The sequence below is a fragment of the Ictalurus furcatus genome, chromosome 21 (assembly GCF_023375685.1).
Source record: "Ictalurus furcatus strain D&B chromosome 21, Billie_1.0, whole genome shotgun sequence".
NCBI lineage: Eukaryota > Metazoa > Chordata > Actinopteri > Siluriformes > Ictaluridae > Ictalurus > Ictalurus furcatus.
Window position 1 is genome coordinate 5,554,084 of NC_071275.1, and position 24,152 is coordinate 5,578,235.

At 37.5% G+C, this 24,152-nt stretch overlaps 2 protein-coding genes across 3 annotated transcripts; both read right to left on the minus strand.

The window, feature by feature from the left end:
• Positions 1–1,820: 1,820 nt before the first annotated feature.
• Positions 1,821–15,854, minus strand: sec13 (SEC13 homolog, nuclear pore and COPII coat complex component). The gene is made up of 9 exons (XM_053653311.1): positions 15,737–15,854; positions 14,347–14,391; positions 14,110–14,225; positions 12,737–12,888; positions 12,488–12,621; positions 12,180–12,313; positions 11,879–11,999; positions 10,554–10,700; positions 1,821–4,362 (listed from the first exon to the last, which is right to left on the minus strand). Exons 1-9 carry the CDS (start codon positions 15,737–15,739, stop codon positions 4,252–4,254), a joined length of 963 nt encoding a protein of 320 aa, XP_053509286.1. The 5' UTR covers positions 15,740–15,854; the 3' UTR covers positions 1,821–4,251.
• A 2,984-nt stretch (positions 15,855–18,838) lies between these two features.
• On the minus strand, positions 18,839–22,892 carry LOC128625147 (uncharacterized). Of its 2 annotated transcripts, none has more exons than XM_053653250.1 (6): positions 22,784–22,892; positions 21,751–22,143; positions 21,412–21,549; positions 21,086–21,288; positions 19,912–20,160; positions 18,839–19,671 (listed from the first exon to the last, which is right to left on the minus strand). In XM_053653250.1, exons 1-5 carry the CDS (start codon positions 22,795–22,797, stop codon positions 20,009–20,011), a joined length of 900 nt encoding a protein of 299 aa, XP_053509225.1. In that variant the 5' UTR covers positions 22,798–22,892; the 3' UTR covers positions 18,839–19,671; positions 19,912–20,008. The 2 variants fall into 2 exon arrangements, with proteins under 2 accessions (XP_053509225.1, XP_053509223.1); XM_053653248.1 differs by having other exon boundaries at positions 18,839–19,692.
• Positions 22,893–24,152: the final 1,260 nt, after the last annotated feature.

Genomic DNA, 24,152 nt, shown 5'->3' on the forward strand with positions numbered 1-24,152 from the left:
AGTGGTAGCGCAGTGGTTAAGACATCTAACTACTGATCGGAAGGTCGTGAGCTCAAATCCCAGCACTGCAAACCTGCCACTGCTGGGCCCTTGAGCAAGGCCCTTAACCCTCAAATGCTCACTTGTATAAAATGAGATAAAATGTAAGTTGCCCTGGATAAGGCCGTCTGCAAAAATGCCATAAATATAGTGTACTGTATACTCCTGAAAAGCTTGACGTGCATGAAACAGTTTTATATATTTTATACTTTCTGTAAGGAATAATGAAGGAAATGCAATTAAGTATGTAATTTGAGATAACGCTCAGGTCTACAGGAATTCTCATAAACTGATATACCTCATCTTCCTGAAGAGTTTAGCCCCATCTCAGGACAATCGGACAGACTGATGCTGTGGCTCAGATGTGTGTGTTTGAGATTGAACTTGGGTTATCCTGGGTTTGAGAAAAGGACACACCACTTGAACCTGAGCACGTGCAGAAGTGCATCTCATGATGCAAAATCAGCACTGAGAAGCAAAAAAAAAAAACACCAGCAGCCCCTTTAACTCAAGGCATTAGAGTCAAGTCTTTGTTTGCACTAAGCACAATTCTTCAAAACAAACCAACAAGAGCATCACTGGAGAAAACACTCTTACGCACGTGCGCCAAAGCCGCACACACGCACGGTCAGCTGGCCACCGAGATTACAGCAACGCAAACTGAGCATGCTGCGGTGCAGCTTTAAATCCCCGCGTCTTACCTTTAAATCCCCGCGTCTTACCTTCGTCGTGCGCTTTCTGCAGGCAAAAAGTCAGATTTCTCCTCCAGCTCGGCATGGCAGCGCGTGGTAATGACAACAACGGAAGCAGAAGGCGATAAACGTCAGCTGTCGGTGAAAAGTAGGCTACAATCCTCTCCGAGACCAAACCGAACAGAAGGCAGGAGAGGTTTCCGCTGGCGGTAGAAAGTGGGGAGAAAAAGCCGCGCGCGCTCAGCACTCGAAGCTGGCTGAACCTGTTTAATGTCACCGCGCGCTCGGGAAAAGTGTGCCAATCCCTGTGCGCCCTGTAGGTCCGAGAGGCCACGGAGCTCGATCTAAATCTCAAATGGTTTCCTAATGATATATAGTGCACTACAAAGGGGGCAAAAGCTATTAACTTTTAGTGCACTTCGTAGGGAGAAGGGAGTAATTGGGGATGCATCCCATTATGCATCGCTCTTTTGTCGCTCGAAGTCGTTTCCTGTGATATGTCCCTGCAACGTGTGATTGCTTCTTCTTCTTCTTGTAAGGGTGAAATGACTTTACAGTCAACTTCAGAATTATTGCCACTTTTCATTCATATTACACGTGCAATTGTTAATATTTCAACTACAAACCTTGAAATATTTGGAGACAATATTCAGTTTTATTTCAGCATAATTCAAAAAGAAATGTTTTCCAAAAATAGTGCATTTTGTGTGTGTGTGGGGGGGGGGGGGGGGGGTTCTTCAAAATTATCTGCACCCCTACAATTAATAATTGGTAAAGTCTCCTTAGGTTTGTGAATGCGGAGTGCTCTCTTCAATTCCGACCTCAGTAGGGTTCAAATCTGAAATGGTCAGTGCAGTAAAATATGTATTTTGTCGAAGGTTGTGAGCTAAATTATTCGGGCACTTAGTTGTCATGATACCACCAATCTGCACAGAATCCCCAGCGCATCAAAATGCATCAGTATTCACTGACATATTACAGAGTGGTTGGGGCTGTTTTCTTCTCTCTAATCATGTAGAAGTTGAGCATGAACAAAAATCTGAGCCAGGGCGAGTTCTGAACATTTGAGGGCTATAAACTACAACTTACTCAGGGGTCAAAACAGTTTAATAGACAATAAAATAAATACATTAAAACAACTGAACAATAACTATACACACAAGGAATTAAAAGATGGATTTGTCTTAAAATATACCTGCATAACTTTCCTTTCATGATGCCCCAACTGTAGGTGATTGACATTTCGATCACCAGAGAAGTGACATAGCTAGTAATAACGAGTTAGCAACTTAATGTGTTAACCTAACACTTCTTACTCTAGATATCAGCTAGCTAGTTAGCCACAAATAATTTCCATTTCAATTAAATGAACACAGGAAAGCAGACAAATTATCAATCAATCCATTTTCCGTACTGCTTATCATACACACAGTCGCAGTGGAGCCTGGAGCCTATCCCAGGGGACTCGGAGCACAAGGCGGGGGGGGGCACCCTGGACGGAGTGTCGACCCATTGCAGGGCACAATTCGCACACTATGGACAATTTGGAAATGCCAATCAGCCTACAATGCATGTCTTTGGACTGGGGGAGGAAGCTGGAGTACCCAGAGGAAACCCCCGAAGCACAGAGAGAACATGCAAACTCCACGCACACACGGCAGAGGCGAGAGTCAAATCCCAACCCTGGAGGGGCAAGTCAAAAGCCGCCGTGCCCCCACACAACATATTGTTAAGTGTGTGGTGACTAATAGTTAGTTTTGAAGCTCAACAACTCCAACAAACAGCTAAACTGTGCAAATCTGAAATTGTGATGTTTTTTTCTTGGTATATTTAATGTTTGGTATATTTAACTGCTTATTTTCTCCTGAGTATCTATAAGATGACTTCAGCAACCTTCTGTGACTTGTGCGTTGAAAGTTGTTTGGTTTGGGTGATGGATGATGAGCAGATTTGTGTAGCTTCCATTTTTGTCAAACATAGCAAAGATACTCTCTCAGGACTAGGAGCAATGCAATAACATTTGAGGGTGGCATGTGTCCCATTTGGGCAGATTTGGGAGTAGCTGCAGGACATACACCACAAAAAGCTACAGGGAATTTGTTTTTAAACTTGTAGCACTCTCTAGGGTCACTGGGGGTTCAAGCTGATGTACTGCCGGGGAGGCAAACTGTTGTGCTGGATGTGCAGGGATCTAGTATAGTTTGGTGATTTTCCTACTGGGCTACATCTCATTGTTTGTTCATTGCATGATGGAAAACTCTGCTGCTGTGGATGGTCCCACATGAATAACCTAAAGTCTTGGACTTCCCAAAAACAGTTAATGCTGAAGACTCACTCTTGCTTCAGTGCAATGTCACCTGGATATACTTTAGATTTGTCCTGACGAACTGCTGCCGTAATCGTGAATGTACTCATGTGCTTTGCTCATAGTGAAGATCCTTGCGAGGTTTCTTCCCCATGTCATCTCGGGGAATTTTTCCGTGCCATTGTCTTGCTCATTAGGGATCTAAATCTATATTCTGATTTCTGTTAAACAGCTTTGTGAAAATATCTATTGTTAAATGAGCTATACAAATGAAATTGATTTGCATTTCTGATGCAAGTTTGTCTGTCTGGAATGAATCTGTAGGTTCCTCCTCGTTGCTCACTCTGCAGGCCGGTCAGGAAGGACGCAACCACAAAAACTGATGTGTTGAATTGTGTGTTTTAATGCAGAAAATTCACCAACCTGCACTGGACTTCCACATACACTCCTGCTCTAGGGAAATGCATCACTCAACACCATAATAAAAACACTGAGTGAAAGCATGGCATGCTGGAGATTGGTGTTACAAATGCTTTCACCTGTTGTTCAAAACACATGACCGGTGCTCAAGGGGACATCGGCATTTTCCGAACAGTCTTTAAGCTCTGAACGTGATTAGGTCTGTGACTTGTACAAAAAAGGCAACCCTGCCTGTGTAGGAGCAGATAACATCAGAAAAATTAACTAGGCTGTTATTTAAACCACTTTTTACTTTTCAAGATCCTTCAGCTACAGCAGTTTGTGCGTTTCAATTTTTAAAAAATGGAGGTTACACTGAACAAAAATTGTAGCATTTAAAAAAATCATCAAAATTAAAGTGTATAATTACATATAAAAGTTTATTTATTAATCCAGTGGCACTGTGAGTGAATTTCAAACAAAATATCATTAGCCATTCCACTTAAGATATTAAATACAAGATTTGGATTTTGAACCTTCAGATCATCAATCACAACGCTTATTAAATCTACTTTCAAAGGACGCATCAGAAAATCCTGAATCTCAAACATGGCTGTGAGCAATCAATCGTAGTGAACATATTACCTTTGAAAAACTTTTGAAGGACTTCAGAAATTGACTGAAATGTAGTTCAAACTGTTCTGGCCATCTGGATTTACTGGTTGTTGGGGGAATGACAGGTCATTGGTTTAAGAAAGTCTCTGAGGCTTAATGAGCTTGTCCGTCTGTGTGAACCCAACTACACTAGGTTCCGTCTCACTGCTCGTTCTGCTGGCCGTCTGTGATGGAGGTCACGGCCCCTTGGCCTTTATTCACATCGCTAATGCAAGCCCACTGTCCGCCCACAGACTCCTTCCACAGGGTCACCTGGGAAAGCAAGACGACAAACATCATCAGCCTAAAGGTCACCTTATCAGTCAAAATAATGTGCTTTGATTATAAAGTACTCTTCTACAATATGTGGGTTCATATTCTGTTTAAGCCATGAACACAGAATCATATTTTCAGGCTTCTGGTTACACGAATATGCTTGTTGACCAAATACCAAACAAGATACACTCATGAAATTGTTAACAATACATGTTAGACAATAAATTATGATTGTCAAAAGGTAGCACTTTTTCAGCCAAGAATGACACTATTCAAAAACTGCTGTTCTGATCAAGAAAGAAAGAAAGAAGAAAAAGAAAAAAAACAACAACAAGAACAAGAACAACAGAGCTATACTTAGAATGTCTCAAAGTTTTTAGTCAACCTATAAGCACGAGACTTAACACCAACAAAACCCCAAACGCAGCTACGGCTACATCTACATTAAGCCGGACAGATCCGATAGATCCGGATAAAATGCTCTCTGCCTACATTGGCGTTTTCAAATGTTTTCCAAAAACTGCTCTTCCACACTGAAACGTCTGAAAAAGCTTACATCCCTATACTGTACATTCGTAAAAACGTAAGAAGTTGACCTGCATCATTACCGTCAGGCGTTTATTTAAAAATACAATCTGAAAGCTGTACAAAGAGACACGCACCTTTAACAATGCTATCAAACTGGATAGCAGGCACAACAACCGCTGTGCAACATCATCCACCATCTTGTTTGTTTTGAGGTGAATGGGTCACATGACTTTTACACGACAAGAAATACATCTTCGTTTTTGAATTTCTCCATTTTCTCAGTCCACATTACAACACGATATTTATCCCAAATTTATCCACTTCAGAGAGTGTTTTAGGGGAAAAAAAGCTAAGTTTTCGTTGGACAAAAACACCATCTCAGGGTGGACGGAAGGCCAAAGGGTTGATAAAAAGATGCATTTTCAAATCGATCCGGATAAATGTAGACATACCCTAAGCATCAAGATTTTGGACCAAACATCTGGTTTTAATAAACAGACCACTGCAATTTCACATACAATGCTGCGCAAAAATCTTAAGCATCCTAAATCTTTCAGATAAATTTTGTCCGAGATGTGTGTTAATCTGTATGTGTATAACTCAGACTTCAGAAGATGCGACTACGCCTTAACGCTCGGTCTGAGTGCACCAAACATCATGATTAGGCAGACATACTTCACTACATCTGCTGCTTTGCTTACATCTGTTGCTCCTCAGGAACCGGGGCTATGTTAATTAGCAGTAAATCCCTTTCAGAAAAAGCATATTTGGTGCAAAACAGAAGATGGCTATAAACTAAAAACCTTTTTAAGGTGCTGAATATGAACATCTGTTTCTTTCTTGAGCAAAATATATAAAACCACTTCTGAGAAAAGTCTGACCAGATGTGCACAAAATTTACTAAATGAAATATTGCAGAAACTATTACTTTGAGGAGTAATTTCTTACACTAACCTCATCTTAAAATCACATTAGTAATGTTTGTAATATACCAATGGACTGGGACTTTTCTCCCAGTTACTGACAGCCAGGAAATGTCACATGCTTGTGTGATAACTAGATTAGATCACATTAACGTCCTCGTGTGGCCGACTCAAGAACAGCATCTCTAACCGACAGAATGAAGCTGCCAGAATCCAGATACATACCAGAATAAAAGATCACACCTTTAATTTCCTCACAGGCTTCCTGATCATTTTAAAACTGATTTTAAGATTCTGTTATTAATTCTAAAGGACTGCCCCAGACTACACTCCATAAAATAGTTCGATGCTTTCTTGATTTCAGGTCATCAAACAAACAAAGATCCAGACTAATGTTTGCGCACCCCCCCCCCCCCCCCATACTGTAGTTAATAAAATTTTTATTCAAGCCTGTTTGTATTTTCTTGAACTGTTTTTTTTTTTTAATATTTAAATATTTTATTCTATCCCTGTAAAGAAATTTTAATTTGTGTTTTTTTACAATACAATAATACCAATTATATAATTATTATTATTAATATTATTATTATTATTATTGTTGTTGTTGTTGTTGTTGTTAATAATAATGTCCCAAAAGTCTCCACATATTGAGGAAATTAACACTTTTTAGCACAGTGTATTCCAAAAAATGTTATACTTTGTGATATTTGTGATACTAAATGTGATACTAAAATGTGATATTTTTTCATAGCCTATATAAATGCCTTTGACACTGACATCATTCTCATGGCTAGATCAGGAAGCTGTTGCAAAGTTGCTACGGACTTGAACAGAAAACACTGCAAGCACATCTCACACACGACACTGTCGCCAAACTTATTAACAGATTCAAAAAGACTGGAAGTGCAGCGGACCAACCTAGAAGTGGAAGTCCACGAACATCCACTGACGAAGGCACAACCGACGTGGTGCTGACAAACATAGTCCCCTATATATGGAGACTTTTGGGACACCCTCTAATATTTAATGCATTACAAACATCCGAATGAAATGCTTACCAAATTGTCTGGAACTTATCAGCAAGGACCTCTTGCTGAAAGAGCAGAGTTATTCATGCGCTATAATCTAAATGAAATCAGCCGGAGGCGATCTGACAGCCTCCTCGGGTGAAATAAATGTAGTCATTAACCCCTGTACCTTAAAGTATCAGAATTGAGAGTTACTATACAAAACAAAACAGGTTTATCCAAAAAAGAAATATCTTCATTAAATATAGGTGTGCAACAATTATTGGCACACTTTTAGTCAATACCTCCCTTTGCCAAGATAACAGCTCTGAGTCTTCTCCTGTAATGCCTGATGAGGTTGGAGAATACATCGCAAGGGATCTGAGACCATTCCTCCATACAGAATCTCTCCAGATCCTTCAAATTTTGAGGTGCGTGCCGGTGGACTCTTCTCTTCAGTTCACCACGCAGGTTTTCTATGGGTTTCATGTCAGGGGACTGGGATGGTCACGGCAGGACCTTGATTTTGTGGTCAGTAAACCATTTTTGTGTTGATTTTGATGTATATTTTGGATCTTTGTCCTACTGGAAGATCCAACCACGGCCCATTTTAAGCTTTCTAACACAGGCAGTCAGGTTTTCATTTAATATTTGTTAATATTTGATAGAGTCCATGATGCCATGCATCTTAACTTCCAGGTCCTCTGGCAGAAAAATAGCCCCAAAACATTAAAGAGCCAACACCATATTTAACTGTGGATATGAGGAACTTTTCCATATGGCTACCTCTCTGTGTGTGCCAAAACCCCCTCTGGTGTTTATTGACAAAAAGCTCTATTTTGGTTTCATTTGAAGTTCCAGTAGTGTCTGGCAAACTGAAGATGCTTGAGTTTGTTTTTGGATGAGAGGTTTTTTTTTTTTTCTTGAAACCCTTCCAAACAACTTGTGGATTTCTGACCCTAAGACGCAACTAACTTCTGCAAATCTCCAGCTGTGATCCTTGGAGATTTTTTGGCCACTCGAACCATCCTCTTCACAGTGCACTGAGACAATATAGACATACATCCAACTCAAGATAGATTCAGAACATTTCCAGTTGAATGGAACTTCTTAATTATTGCCCTGACGGTGGAAATGGGTATTTTCAATGCTTGTGCTATTTTCTTATAGCCACTTCCCATTTTGTGAAGCTCAACAACCTTTTGCTGCACATCACAGCTATATTCCTTGGTCTAACCCACTGTTATGAATGACTCAGGGAATTTGCCCCATGTGTTACCTCATATTTATACCCCTGTGAAACAGGAAGTCAAGGTTGAACAATTTCCTGTTCCTAGTCATCCAGGTGTACTAAAAAATTTGTAAAATATCAATGGGAATATACTTGAAATATATTTTTCTCATATGAATTTATAGGGGTGACAATAATTGTTGCACAACTATATTAACAAATATATTTTATATAAACCTGTGTTGTGTTTGCAATTGTTTGATATCCATGACAGCAGAGTATTTTTGTGAATGTTTTTTACAAAATATGAAAAGGTTAAACAATAAATACAATTTTTCACAGCCTTCTTTGCTCATATTTACCAAAGGCGCTAATATTAGTGTAGGGCAGTGTAAATGGCTGTTAAATTTTTTCCCCTTAAACTTGTTTTTAAATACAATCAAGCAAAACTGTTACTCAGCTCTCAGTGATATAAATGACCTTGCTTCCTTCTTTCTACGACAAATAAGTAAGGAATAAAACATGACGGGAGTGCTGTTATGAGAAAGATAATCAACAGTGGGTGGTGTAATACAGCCTGATGTAAATCAGAGTTAGTATTATATTGATTATTTTCCTGTAACAGCATATCCCAAGTGTTTCCTTTCTCTTATATTACAATTGATCACCTACTGCATTGACATTTTTTAGTTATATTTAATGTTTAGGAATGTCTGTGAGACCAGTTTCTGACATTCCCTCACCAGCCTCTCATGAAGTTTTCTCTCATGAAAACTTGTTACTGAGAAATCCAAAGTGCAACGTCATCTGTCCTGAAGACTCTCATGTGGCAGAAAATGTATTGTTTGATACAGTAGTAGAGGTGGACTGACTGATCGGCTTTGACTATTAATCGGCACTGATAACCGATCTCTGGATCAATTAGTTATCAGCAAAAATCCACACAGTTTTTCCCGGTTGCGTCCGTTCACGGAGTGGCTGAAAAAGGGTATGTTGTCATTATACAGTATGAGAGTGGCCTCTAGAGGCGAAATAAAAACTACCACTGACAAATTTTGTGTTTCTTAAAGTGTTTTTTTCATTTTGGAAGTCTCTATTTTTATTTATGTTGCCTTTTTGTCCAAGTTTGGATGTATATATTTTATTTACTTTAATATTTATTAATAGCATTAATTAATAATTGAAAATAATATTTAAAAAAAAAAGTATTGTACATTTTCATGGTACATTCAATACTGCTTATTTTTTAAATAATGTTCAGCAATATTTTACTTTGAGTGTTGTTTATTCATTCAGTATCTATTTTAAAAACTATCGGTTGATTAATCTGTTATCGGCAGGTACCGCCCAACTTAGTTATCGGTATCGGAAAAATCAGTCGACCTCTATACTGTAGACACCTTCCATAACCGTTATATATATATATATATATATATATATATATATATATATATATATATATATAAATAAATGCTTGAACACACTTAATTTGTTTATCATAAAGCTTAAATCTTAGATAGGCACATATGCCATATAAGTCTCTGTGTATTAGCTCTTACTACAGAAACGCTATTAGAACTAGGTCATTAATATAAATCTATGATTTGAATTGCACCTGACACTAGTCACAACCATAGTAATTGAAAAATTAGCAACACCTTCTGACCAATCAGATGTGAATTTAACAGCACTGCATTTTAACTAACATTTTTAATGGACCATCAAGCTTAATAAATACTTCAAACAAATCAAAAATAACCTACTCTGAAGATTAATTGTTGAATATGTTTTTAAATGCTAATGAAACTACATAAATGGCCTAGGGACCATTCCTACATGTTTACTCTCATAAAGAATCTATAAATATTCATAAGGCATCATTCTTCGCACAGCCTTGAAAGAGGAAACATCTGTTCTCCATAATGAGGGAACTGTTGACATAAGAAAATGCATCAGCATTTACTGACATTGCTACTGTAGAACTAACGCATTAAACTGCCAGGTATACAGTAAATGGGGTTGGAGGCACAAGGAGGATTTCAGAATACATGTCTCATTTTTCACTGTCATGTTCTCAGTGATTTATTGTTATATTACTATCTACTGGCTTTGTTCCGAAGAGGCCATGTGGAGTCACAGTTTAGGTTGCAGCTCATCACAAGAAACTCTCATGTATAACTTACAGCAATTTAGTGTCTCCTTCTTTGACTCATTTGTGATAAAATGTCTTTTCTACATGATAAGGAAATGCCTTTTCTATCTTTTCTACATGATAATAAAATGTCTTTTATATCTTTTCTACATGACAATAAAATGTCTTTTCTATCTTTTCTACATGATAAGGAAACGTCTTTTCTACAAAGTACCACCAAGTCTGTATCTCTCTATTACACCGAGTAACATAAGAACCTACCTACATTTTGGCAAAGTAAATTTGTTAAAAAATCATAAAGTGTGTCGCCTATTATCCTTTAGACGTCTACACACATGGACATGTACCTTGTTGTCTCCTCCGGACACGGCCAGGATGTTGCCCGTGATGGACCAGCTGACGTGCCAAACTACATCGTTGAATTTGTGCAGGAGTTTAGCGGTCCAGGTGTTTCCGGAGGGATCATCACATGTCCAGATGAATACGCGACCATCCTGCAGAGAGAACGAGAGAGCATTTCAGCTTAGGAGTTTGCTAAATAAATATACTCATCAACACCTTCACACTTCTTTTAATACCCTGACATAGATTGTTTTTTTCACTTGCTTTAGGCTTTAACACTAATCCTATAATCCAGTCATTCATCGGTTATGTCTCTACCTGTTTTGTCTCTTCTTGGCTTCATGGTCAGGGTCAATTCAACATGTAGAAATATATATTTTTTTCATTATTTAGAATAGCATGAGAATGTATCAGCCTGTTAAAATCAGTTGTACAATGCAGGCAAGTCTTAGTAAGTTTGTCATTTGATGATTGTGATAACATCTCAATACTTGAAACTGTATAAGAACTTCATCCATCCCACTAGACTGCGAAATCATTGCAAAGAATATTCCTTTATTTTTCAGTCAACTTTCTTTAGGGCTGGCCGATATATCGACATCATATCGATATTGTGATAAATGATTATGCAATACAGTTTTCTGAGATATCATTCTGTATACTGATGTATTTTTTTTTTTACGTTTTTAATCACTTAAAATTAAATGGTACTAAATGGATGCTGTTGATTTGACGTAATTTGTTTTAATTTAAATCTTCTTTGTGGGCATTAAAGAAAAGTCAAACTCAATTTAACTGTATTTATTTATTTTACTACTGTTTTGCTGACAGTTTGTTGGCTAAATTTTATATATCGTGATACGCATCGTGCATCATAGAAATGCTCTCAAGTATCGTTGTATGATATTTTTGTCATATTGCCAACCCTACCTTTCTTACACACATGTTACTGACAAAATACAATGATAAAATGCTACACTAGTCCTAAACTATAAATCTGAACATTTTAATAATATAGGGTGATCAAGGCTTGGGGTCACAGAAAATGTATAAATTCCACTTGGGATCATTTGTCCAAAAAGTTTTTGAACCCCGAGTTAGCATGTGTGTTGGGCTTAAAATAAATAAATAAACACAAATCTGAGCAAACCGGATAAAAATGCATTTTACAACGTGACTAAATGAAACTGTAAATACATGCTCAAACATTGGATTAACATTAACTTAGATTATGGAGCAGTAATATATTTTAAAACTCTAGAACACACCACATTTGGGAGTGAGAATTTTACTATTAAGGTTTCATATGGTAAGAAAATGGAGGAATTACCTGAGAGCAGCTGGCAATTGTGCTGGTAGGTAGACCGATAGACGGAGCCCAGCCTACATCTCTCACCCAGTCACTGTGGGCCTCCAGCTTCTGGTCCTCCTTCCACTGACCATCCTCCTCTCTGTATCAACAGTTTGTTGAAGTTATATCTCAAATGGAGCGTGTAGTAATACAAATGCAATATACTATTTTATCTATATGATGCAGTCCTACAGCTAGAAAACATCTGCAGCTTTAACTGTGCTCAAGTCAGGTTTGCTGCTGCATAAAAAGTAATCACAGCAAGAAGCCTATTACTTACTTCCAAAGCTTGACCAAGTTGTCACAACCTCCAGAGACAAATCTCTTCACATAGTTGGGTTTCTGTCCTGTGGGCTGGTCTATGAGGCTGCCTGGAACAACAGCTGGAGCCCAGCTCACTGCATTGCAGCCAATCTGGCAGGAAAGACACAGAGAAATGTTGAACTCTCCTTCTTTTGCCATAACAAGGAATAAAAAAAATTACCACTTGTACTCAGAATTATTAGCTAGTACTAAAGAACAAGCCAGAACAGTGTCACATATTTATGTACGCCTGGGGATGAGATAAGTCTTCTAAACTGCATTTACAGTGTGGGCATTGTTGATCTTCTTGATGTCCCACTGCCCATCACCAGTGTAGGTCAGAATCGAGATGGCACCGTCAGAGCTTCCGCAGGCCAGAATTAAACCGAAGTCATAGGGTCCCCAGCAAATAGAGTTCACTACAAGAGGGAAAATACATTTCAACACAATGCATCGATCCATTAACCTAACAGTCACTCGGTATACAGCACACATTAAATCTAATTTTAAATCTGTCTAATCAATAGAAGGTACCTGAGGAGTTGTGGCCCGTGTACTTGTACATCTTATCCCACGTCCCGTTTTCCTCTTTCCAGATGATCACTTTTCTGTCGTAGGAGCACGAGGCCAGGATGTTGCCGTAGGTGGGATGTGCCCAAGCCACTTGCCACACTGGACCTTCATGTCTGCATGAGAGAATTACAAAATTCTTTGGTCAGATTAGACATACACTTCTAGTTCCTGCTGGATGCCATGAAATTTCAGAATAACAGAGGTGTGGGATTCTATCCTCAAGATTAGCCATGTTGTTGGGAGATCGCCCGTTCAAACCCCAGCAATGCCACAGCCATCCGTTGCCGGGAGCCAAGGTAGAAAAACCAACTTGGGGTGTCTGTAAGCTCATGTATGCAGCAAAGAGGGTTTTTTTCAGGTTTTCAATGTTTCTATGTAATGCGTACTGTCAAGCTGCACAAGCAGCTCCCATTCTCAATGTTCTCCTTCAAATGCTACAGCAAAGGCAACTCCCTATTACCAGATAAACACTGATCGGCCTCCTCCTTCCCCTACTGACTACAGGTTGACCAATTGATCGGTTTTACCAATTAATTGGCACCGATAAACGATTGCTGGAACTCCAAAACATCCACACCGATAGTTTTCCCGGTTGCGTCCATTGCGTGAGCGGCTGAGAAAGGGCCGCTCTCATCATACAATACAAGAGCAGCCTCTAGAGGTGAAATAAAAATGACCACTGGCAAATTTTGTTGTGTTATTTGAAGTGGTTTTTTTATTCATTTTGGATGTCTCCATTTTTTTTTGGAGTGTTATGTTTTGGTTCGGTTTGGATGTATATCTTTTATTTACTTTATTTATTAATTGTTAACATATTAATATTTACATATTTAATTTTAAAAAGTACGGTACATTTTCATGGTACAGTCAGTACTTTTTATTTTTGTAATAAAGCTCAGCAATATTTTACATTGAGTTTTATGTATTCATTCAGTATCAGTTTTAAAATCTATTGGTTGATTAATCAGTTATCGGCAGGGACTGCCCGACTTAGTTACGAGTATCAGTAAAATCCACTATCAGTCAACCTCTTCTACTGACCAATTCTGTTGGAACTACGCTACATCGGAAAAAAAAACAAAACAAAAAAAAAACACAGAGCTGCACAGTTCTGTTCTGGCTGGGGCTTAGAAACTTACTAGATCCACTGCACGCCATTAAGTTTTATTTTTCTAATATACACAAAAAGTAACATTATTATAGATTTAGAAACACTTGACCAGTGAGCTGGAGGAACAGTCAATACATGATATGCATTTTAAAAAAAAAGAGCATACCGTAATATCAACCACTTGTAAATTTACAGTAAATTTTAAAAGTAAGACTTCCCCTACCCCCTCAGGTCTGCCACAAGAATCTGGCCACCATTCTTAACATCAAAGATCTTCACAGATCGATCGGAGGAGCAGGTCGCCAGTCTCGTGCCGTAGTAGTCCATCTGAGCATCATGCTTTAAAAAAAGAAGAAGAAAAAACAGGAGTTTGTAAAGAAAGACTCTGGATGCATTAAGCACAAACTTCAAAATCCAGGTCACTCAACATTAAATCAAATTAGTCAGCAAATATACGTACAATCATATCCTCATGGGAGGTATCCACGGTGTTAATGACAGACACCTGAAATATAAACACAGAGCTCAAAGGAGGGAAGAAGGTAGAACTGATAAAGGTTGCCAAAAAAAAAAAAAAATAGTCAAATCCTAGAACAATCAAAATCAATCCCAACAAGTAAGGAATAAAACACAATGGAGTATGTGTATTAATTATTTTACAATAACAGCACATCTCAAAAGGTTTTACTCCTCTTATATCACTGCAATTTGACCATAATAACCTTTTTTTTAATCTATTAAAGAATGTCACATAATACATTTCATCTGCTTATAGTTACTTTTATTGTTGTGGAATATCTGTGAAACAAGTTATCACTTTACCGCTGACAGTCACAAAGCTCCTTTGGAGCTTTGTAATGGAAACTCCTTCCATCAATAATAAATAAATGTTGCCTCACAGAAAACTTTACAATATCATAAATTACACACTGTTTTAATCTGTTTATGTGGCACGTCCCCCATACAAGTCCCCATGTACGTTGTTATTATACAGTACTGTTTACATGGACAACAATATTCCGATATTAAGACAATACTCTGATTAAGAAACTACCATGTGAACAGCGATTTCTGATTATCCGGCTAAAGTCATACTCGAAGTAAACACAAATCGAATGATGACATGTGAACTATTCCTGTTTTAGTCCCATTATCGGAGTGAATTACAGACATGTACACACCTTAACAGAATGTTGTCTTATTCAGAATACGGTCAATAATTAGATTACTGCTGTCCATGTAAACACAGTCATAGAAACGGTAACTTATTACTAAGAGCGCATTGATATAAACCTGTGATTTGTCTTGTAACTGGAACTACTATCAAAGCTGACCAACTGAAGATTCAACTGTGACGTGTGATATAGAAGAATATAACAATTAACGCAAATTGTGTTTGTTTAAATTAACAAAAAGAAGAAGAAGAAGAAGAACTTTCACTATTGAGTTCAAAGATATTTTAGGTAAACGTTGGCTGATGTTTAGATTTTATTCAATTTAAATTAACATAAGGTTAGCTAACTGACTAGCTAGCTAATATAAACAGGAAACTACACCTTCAGTCTGACGATAATAAAACCTAGAAAACAGTTCTAGATCAACTTCCAGAACTAGCTCTCTCTAACTGTTCGTTTGAATTAGTTTAACTCGTAAGTATGATTTCTTTTGGCTATTCAGCAAAGCAACTTACTAACAACTAGAAGTCTAAGGAAGCCGGTCACTATAAGCTAACGGTAACTAGCCAGCGGTTAGCAAATTAAAAAAGCATTCTAAAGTAAATATATATTTTAAAACTTCTAAAGTAATCCTTGTCTAATCAAATACCAAACAGCTAGTAATGTTTCACTTACCATGTCTAGATATTAGGGTTTGTTTAACAAAACAGCCACTGCTGAAGGCATCCAATTAAACTCTGCTTGTGTTTTCGACGTGGCAACGGGACCGCCGAGTGACGAGGAGATTTCCGCTGTGAAAAGGCGCCGGGTGGAACAAGTAGAAAGGAAAATAGTCCCACAAATTGGTTCCGCTTTGCTGCAATTCGAGAACTTGGCGCAAAATGGCATAAGCACTCTCCAAACTCTCAACGTACCGCGTTAAAACGTGTGATAATTTTGCGCCACATTACGTCCAAATATACAGCATGAACGTAACAAATAATTTACAGGTGCATCTAAAAAAAAAAATTGAATATCGTGGACAAGTTCAGTTTTTTTCCCCGTAATTTATGTGAAAAAGTGGAACTTTCATATATTCTAGATTCATTACACATAAAGTAAAATATTTCAAACCTTTTTTTGTTTCAATCTTGATGATTACGGCTTACGGCTCATGGAAATAAAAAATCCAGTATCTCAAAATACAAAATACAGGGTTTCCAGTATGGAAGCAGGCCAAGACCAACTGGGATGTTTTGTTCATGCTTTTTGTTGCCATATTTTCATGATCTCTGCGTTGATCTGTTTTTTGTAATGTATCACAATAAATAAATAAATAAATAAATAAATTAAATGGATGTAATTGATAGTGACAGTGAATAAAAAATATACTGATGTACATGGACTCAAGTCACTTTTTTGGAATTTATTAAATTCAATAGGATTCATGTAAAATATTAAAACTAAAGATTTTGTACAATAAATAGTTTAAAATTAATTAAAGTAAAATTACTGTAAGATAGCTACTGTAAAAATAAGTTGCGGTGAGGGCATCATAATGTAGAATGAAATTGCGGTAAGGGCATCATACTGTAAAACACATTTACAGGTAAGCTGCTGTAAAGGGGCAGTTACAGTAACTTATTGGCAATAGTGCTGCCTGTAAGTTACCGCAACGCAGTGTAGGTAAGTGAGTCACTCGTGAGAACTGTTCAGTCAGTAAGGCTATACATATGTCACACACACACACACACACACATACACACACACACACACACACACACAACATATTGAGAAATGACCAATTTTATGTAGGCTAATATATTTAAGTGAGTATTGATAGTAGAAGTAGCTATATTGTAAGGAGACAGAATTTATTTGTTGTATAGGTAAATGCAGGGTGCGATTTGCAACACTAAAAACTAAAACTCCAAAATGCATCTACACCACACAGTTACTTTCACACTGCTTTTCAGCACCTCAGTCAACCGAACAAGTGTGAACAACAACTGAACCGAACAACTCTGCTACTGCAGAGAAGCCATTATGATGACGAGAGTAACTCTGTACATCATCTGCTTCTCCCAAACTGCCATCTTTTATTGATCCAGCAAAATGACCTGCGACCTGCTCATGTAGAGACAGCAGTAAATTAATAATAATGTTAACGCTACAAGGTGGGTTTTAATTCAAACTTCTTTATTAAATTATTCCTCACCAATCATAATCAAGAGTAGCAACTGTTCGGTCTGTAAACATACAGTACACTACCGCTCTTCTTCACTCTCTTCAGAACTCTAAAAGACAGCGCATTCACTTCATTTAAAGTCAGGGTTGCCAGATATCATTAGAAAGGTCAACGCCAGTTTCCATGTTTTGATTTATGCCCTCAAAATAACTCAATATTATCAGCAGATGTGGCAATACTGTACTGGGGGAACCCATCTAAATGGAACAACTGATAAACAAACAAAAATAAAACTAATAAAATGTAAAGACAGAAAATGTGCTTAGTTATAAATAAATCATTTAATATAAAAAATTGATATTATAATAACTTCATAAAATATAAATAAAATGATAAATTAAATTATGTTTAATTACTATGGGTTGCACTTAATATCAATTTGACATTAAGCTTAGTTCGCTATTTCCTTAGAAGGCTATAAGCTTTTTTCCTATTATGGATCATTTTTGTGTTAGTCTACTTTTAATTAGGACTCTTTATTGTTTAAAATATTTAAAAATTCATATTTTATGCTTGTTTATTTATCAAATAATCAACAGTATTTCTCATTGCTATTATTTTAATTAAGTTAACAGTGACCAAGAGCAGAGAGCTTACATTTAACTGTTTATGACAGACCTCCTGATTAAAGCTTAAACAAAAAAAGATTGGTATCTGGATCGGTATCGGCTGTAAAAATCCTGATCGGCGCATCAGTAATGAACACCATTAAACTAAAGTGCTTTGCATCTGACAGGTAAATGAACTCACCCAATCTCATCCTATATGAGATTATTCAGATATATACACAATATACACAGAGTGGTTCGAGAACTGACTCCAGCCCAGAACCATGACAGTGGAAAATGTCTAATAGTGTAGCTTTAAATATATTTAAGAGGAGCAGACTTCAAAGACTGAACATTGAGGTTTATTGTATTTGTTTACAAGGTGGAACAGGTTAACGGTTGTTGTAGTTTTTTTTAATACAGCCTGTAAAATTAACTGAAAATATTACGTTTAGTTTATTAGAAGGTAAATTGATGTGTCATGGCTCACACTATGTTCGTAAATTCTGTCATATTTGACAAGCTCAAGTTTTCTCATGCCTACTTGTTTGTTATATTGTGGCACATTAACGTTACAATCTCTAAAAAACTAAAAAACAAACTAAACTTCAACCGTGCTCCTAAATTTTTGACCGTGCTCCTAAATTTTTGTAATTAGGAGCACAAGTGCTCCTAATACATTTCTTGTTTAGTGTTTGTCAACGTTTGTCAACCTTTGTCAACCTTTTATACCCAACATGACCTCTGTCATCATCAGACAGAGGCATAGGGCAGGGGCGCATTTTATATTAAATGCCATGGAGAAGACTGTAACCTGTAAACTTTGCAAAGTGGTGCTTGTGTAGCACGGAAGCACGACAGTGATGCACAAGCACAAACATGTTCATATCCAAAATTGTGTTGTTGTTTTTTTGTTCATCCATTAAAATATTGCATAAATACTTAAATAATATAAACTTATGTATATATAATTAGACAAACAGTTGTGTTAATGTAAAGTTTTATCATTTTATTTTATATTTGTAACACTCAGTTTGTGGATTTTATTTTAAATAAACGGAAAAAATGATACTGTACATTGGCTGAGTGATCGATTATGAAAATAATCGTTAGTTGCAGCCCTAATAGAATATTGAGGTGCTGTTAAGAAAATAATGAACACCAGATTTGAGCATTCAAGCCCTCTGTGGTACAATAGATTATAACATTTTGAATTTCCTATAGAAAGTAGAAGTCTTTGGTCATGGCATCATAAACTAACTATTCATCCCTGCTGAAAAAACACAGAATTCACAGATTCTAATGGTTTCCACTACAAATACCATTTAAAAACCATTACCATTATTAATCCTTAATGGTATCCACTAGACATCACATGCCTCCAATAGAAGGCAATAATTTACCAGTAGAGGCCCACTGGAACCAATACAGTTCCCATTAAAACCATTACAAATTCTATGAGGGTTTCTATTCTTTTTCAGCATGGCTGTACTTACAAAAGAGTGCAGCTTTTTTGGTGACAGTACATAATTTATAGTCATATTTATGGTTATTGTTAGTTTTAGTATAAATTTACAAAAAAAAAAAAAGAGTTTCCGAGTGTCCGCGCCTCAGTGTTTGTAGGTTGAGGGTCCCAGTACCCCAGTGTCCGCGCCTCAGCGTTTGTAGGTTGAGGAGCCCAGTACCCCAGTGTCCGCGCCTCAGAGCTTGCAGGTTGAGGGGCTCAGTACCCCAGTGTCCGCGCCTCAGCGTTTGTAGGTTGAGGGGCCCAGTACCCCAGTGTCCGCGCCTCAGCATTTGTAGGTTGAGGGGCACTATAGTCTAGTGTACCCATACTGTAATTTAAAAACAAGATCCTAAATCAAAGATAGGGGAAAAGAGTAAAGATGGAGTGTTGTAATTAAATATAGTCTTAAGCATAATCTCAATTAAAATTAAAGCTAACGTTACCTAAGTAACTCTAATTCACTAACTTCACATAATGTAGATTATGTTTTTTTTAATCTTGTTCTACATATTGTCCATATTGTTTTTATTTGTATAAGTAAGGAATTTTAAAAAATCAACTATTTTACCTTTCAGAATCAGAATCAGAGCTGCTGTAAGATGGAATTTCTGTCTCCAACTGGCTTTTCCTGGTTGCTGAGTAGGGTAAAACTCTGGCTGGTTTTGCTAGAAAGGCTTTGGTCCCAGTCCTTCTCCAGTCTCAGCAACAGAGTCAGAGAGGTCTTCCACTTCCATGTCCTCCACTGGATCCAAGTGGGAACTGCTTACACCTGAACAGAAACACTTTGTTCCTGCTGCTTCTCCAGTCTCAGGAACACCTACAGAGTGAAACAAAGAAAAGGGAGTCACTGTATACAGAGTAGATTAGAGGATACAGAAGTATATGCTAATTACAATTCTATGCTAGTAAAAATGGATAACCACCAGTGGCAGTGAGAATCACCTGGTTAATTTTTGTCTGCGTACATGATGGGTGCAATTCATGAAGTGATTTGTGCTACATTATTTGCAATAAAGACAATGGGTGGTGAGAATTATCTGGATAACATATGCAACCAACACACCTTTGATCTCACTGGAAAGTTGTTCACACCACTTGGAGAGGCAATGTTAACCTTGTAGAATATGCTGTAAGTGTATGCAGGAGAGTATCTCTACTGTAACAAGTGTATGCATGTTACAGTAGAGACTGTGTGTTCAGGATACCTACAAGCCCTGGTGATGTCTACCACCCAATGGGCCAGTCTCTGTTCTGACAGTGGAGCTACTTGCTTCTTTAAACCATGACAGATGAACAGTTCAAATGCTACTGTTTGGTCTAAATAGTACTGTGGGGTGTGTATTTAGTAGACAAGGGAATGTTCTGCAGGGTCACTTTCATGGTGTTGATTGGTTTACAAAATTGAGTAATATCACCTTGGGCAGAAACCCTGGGTCTTTGGTGTCTTGCTAGCATCATCGAGCCATTGGTGCAATTAAGGTAAGCTTAATATCAAAAAAGTTTTTAAAAAATCATTATCAAAAAGGCAGTGTTTATAGACACTGAGTGAGGAGAGGGAACGATAATTGTATGGCAATAGTATTTATAGCAAATACTGTGTCGTACATCACTTCATGGCTTTGTTGGCAGGTCTCAGCATGCATGTGCCCAAGAAGGTATTCAGGTGATTCTCAATACCCTTGATGGTTAAGACAGTTAAAATATATCCCACACCCAAACTGAGGTTAAAATGAAACTCGTACTAAGTTTATGTTCCTGCACTTGGGTTATGTTGACGTATCCACCCAAACGATCTTCATAGTCTTTCATACTCTCAAGGTCGAAAGACTGAAAAGGAGGCTTTGTTGTGTCATTGTCATATAGATGCCATTTGTTGTCGGAGGACTGGAAGCACATAGTCATGTGATCATTTTTCCCAAGCAGCACAAATTGAAGTACAAAGGTCCTAAAAGAAAGATAAATACACTGTTCAAGGGACACAGAGCATCACAGGGATAAACAAATAATCTGCATGTTTAAACTTCAGTTTTGCTCTGTAAAATGAGTTTTGATGCATTTGTACAGTTACCTTTTCTTCTCATCTTTAAAATGCAGCAGTGGTGGAGACGAACAGTTCCCCAGAATGAGAGTTAGATCTTCTGGATCTTCCAAAGCCTTCCGAAAGCTTAAAAATACATTTGGTTCACAGCCAGATGTATCAAAACTGCTGCTAAGACAAAAATCACATTATATGTATAAAAGTAGTATAATACAGAACATAAAGTGCATAAATCTTTACAATTTATTAAAACTACTTTGTTAAAATACTGTATATGACTGACAATGAATTGTCTCCATTAGAAGTAATATCTACTGTTATTACTTGTAATGAGAGTGATTATTGCTTTGAAGTGGCTTATACACTTACCTGAGCATTTCTTTGTAGATGTGACTATCCTTTAGGGGGTTTGGTTTATCAGTGAATTCACATACCAGCTTATCAAGCAGAATGAAATGATCATACACAGAGCCATAAAAGTCCATTTCTTTCCTTGTGTCATCAACTTGAACATGTTTCAGCTTCTGCACCCAAAGAATTTTAGCCTCAACATACCTTCCGTCACTTAATAAAGCCATAAGCTCTCTGAACAGCTCATCTGAATCCAAAAGAGCTTTTACATTTGGATATTTTAAGTATGTAGTGTGCAAAGCAGCCAAAAGTGAGTCCAAGACACATGTCCTTTTAAACTGGTACGGGTCAGAAGAACCCCCTTCTTTAATGTAGCAAAACTTCTCGTCATCCAGGCAATCCAAATGGGAACTGAGAAATGCAAAATAAGTAAGGCAGAAAATGTAACATTAAAATCTTTTAAATATCCTTTTTTTTCTTTAACATTCTATTTAAAAACCAGCACTATAACCATGAATAAACCGGTTTATGTTGGTTAACTAGCATGCTAACTAGCATTTTACAACTTTCTACACAGATAATGAGAAGAATGTTTGAGACTTTTAGTATGTTGCCTAAAATAACAATGAACTGTATTACACTAGAGTTTTTTAAAATTTATTTTTAGTAGACATGCACTGTTAAAGGATTGCAAAAGTGCAGTCACAACCTGACTGTTTTGATTGATCGCCATCTTTTCTGCCATGTATTTCAGTCTGTTATACCAGTTTTATAACTGATGCATGACATAAAAAGAAGTGAAATTTCATCACGTTATGAGGACTCAACCCTCATATTTAACAATCACTTTCCCTTAATTACTTGCTGTAACATCCTAAATTTAGCTCTTCATGTTAGAACATGCTTTTCAACTTGTCTCCGTAGGGTGTTGCGATTAGCCTACGGGTTGCGGTTTAGAATAAGGATTTTCTGAAGTGCCTAGAAAACATTGTTTGAGCAGAATTATACCTAATTGTTTTCATAGAAAGAACATATTGAACGTTTTATTTACCTTGCACTTCCCATGTTAAATCACTTTTAAAGTTAGCACACGAAGTCTACTCTATCATGCCGCTGGACTATTTCCTTAAAAATAGATGTCACGTGAATGCAAATCACTTCCTGCAACAACCTCCTGGAGCCGCACTGATGCAAAAACCACAAAAAAGAAATTAACTGTGGCGTTGAATAAAGATATGCAGGAGAAAAGCCATAAACTGTCACTACATCTTCCATGATGTGGTGTAAGAAACAATCAGCATAAGAGTTAAAGCCATAGTCTGATAAAGACATAATCTTACCATTAGATTGGGCCGGTCAAAAAAGTTAAAATAGTCTCCTAAGAGGCTATATCTTTATACACATTTTCCACTGAACACTGCATTGTGCAGCTGATTAAAGATTAAAGCATAGGGTTGCTTTTTAAAAATGTGCAATAATCTTTTATGTGTACATCATAATATAATATGAATGGATACAAACGAGTCATTTTGAATATTAATCATTTTTGATGCTTTCCAGCAAACAGAAGGTAAGGTACCACAGATTTAACTGCAACTACTACCTTCATTATTTAAATGTTTATAAAGATAATGTGACTATTTATTAGAGCCATAGAGCTTTTTGTTACTGAACTTTCCATTCACAGCATTCGCAACCTCTGAGTCATTTTGATAGTAACTTTTCCTTTGAACACCATGTCACTCAAATCACCAGAACTGCCTTTTTTCATCTAAAAAAACATAACTCACCTCTGCACATCACTTTCCTTCTCTGCTGGCGAAACTTTGATCCATGCCTTCATCACATACAGAATCAACTACTGCAATAGCATTCTCTATCACACATCATCCAAAATCCTAAATAAACTACAGTACATCCAGAACTCTGCTGCACATCTGCCCTCTCGTTCTCGTGACCATCACTCCTGTCCTCCAGAAGCTTCACTGGCTTCCTTCCCCACAATGGATTCAATTTAATGTCCTTCTTTTCACTCACAAAGCTCTTCATAACCAGGCCCCCTCCTACCTCACTGATTTGCTCCAATATCACATTCTTTCCCATAGTCTCTGTTCCTCTGGTAACAGATTCCTGTCTATATCACTCAGAAGTAAGCACCGGACCTGGGGCAATAGAGCATTCTCCATAGCTGCCTCTCAGGGCACAAGGCATGGGACACCTTGAATGGGGTGCCAACCCATTGCAGGGAACAGTTGCACACTACAGACAATTTGGAAATGGCAATCAACATACAATGCATGTCTTTGGCCCCAGAGGTGCACGGCAAACATGCTAACCACTAAGTCACGGCGCCCACTCAAAATGACATTTGGTTGGGGGCTCGAATCCTGCTTCCACCCTGTGTGCATGGAGTCTGCATG

Excerpts from the sequence above, each read along its gene's own strand:
- sec13 (XM_053653311.1), bottom strand. Across the intron at positions 10,701-11,878 it reads CAATTGCCAGCTGCTCTCAG|GATGGTCGCGTATTCATCTG; the intron begins GTAATTCCTCCA and ends TTCTCTCTGCAG. Across the intron at positions 4,363-10,553 it reads TGTCCGGAGGAGACAACAAG|GTGACCCTGTGGAAGGAGTC; the intron begins GTACATGTCCAT and ends TTGCTTTCCCAG.
- LOC128625147 (XM_053653250.1), bottom strand. Across the intron at positions 21,550-21,750 it reads ATCTACAAAGAAATGCTCAG|CAGTTTTGATACATCTGGCT; the intron begins GTAAGTGTATAA and ends TTGTCTTAGCAG. Across the intron at positions 21,289-21,411 it reads TTTAAAGATGAGAAGAAAAG|GACCTTTGTACTTCAATTTG; the intron begins GTAACTGTACAA and ends TCTTTCTTTTAG.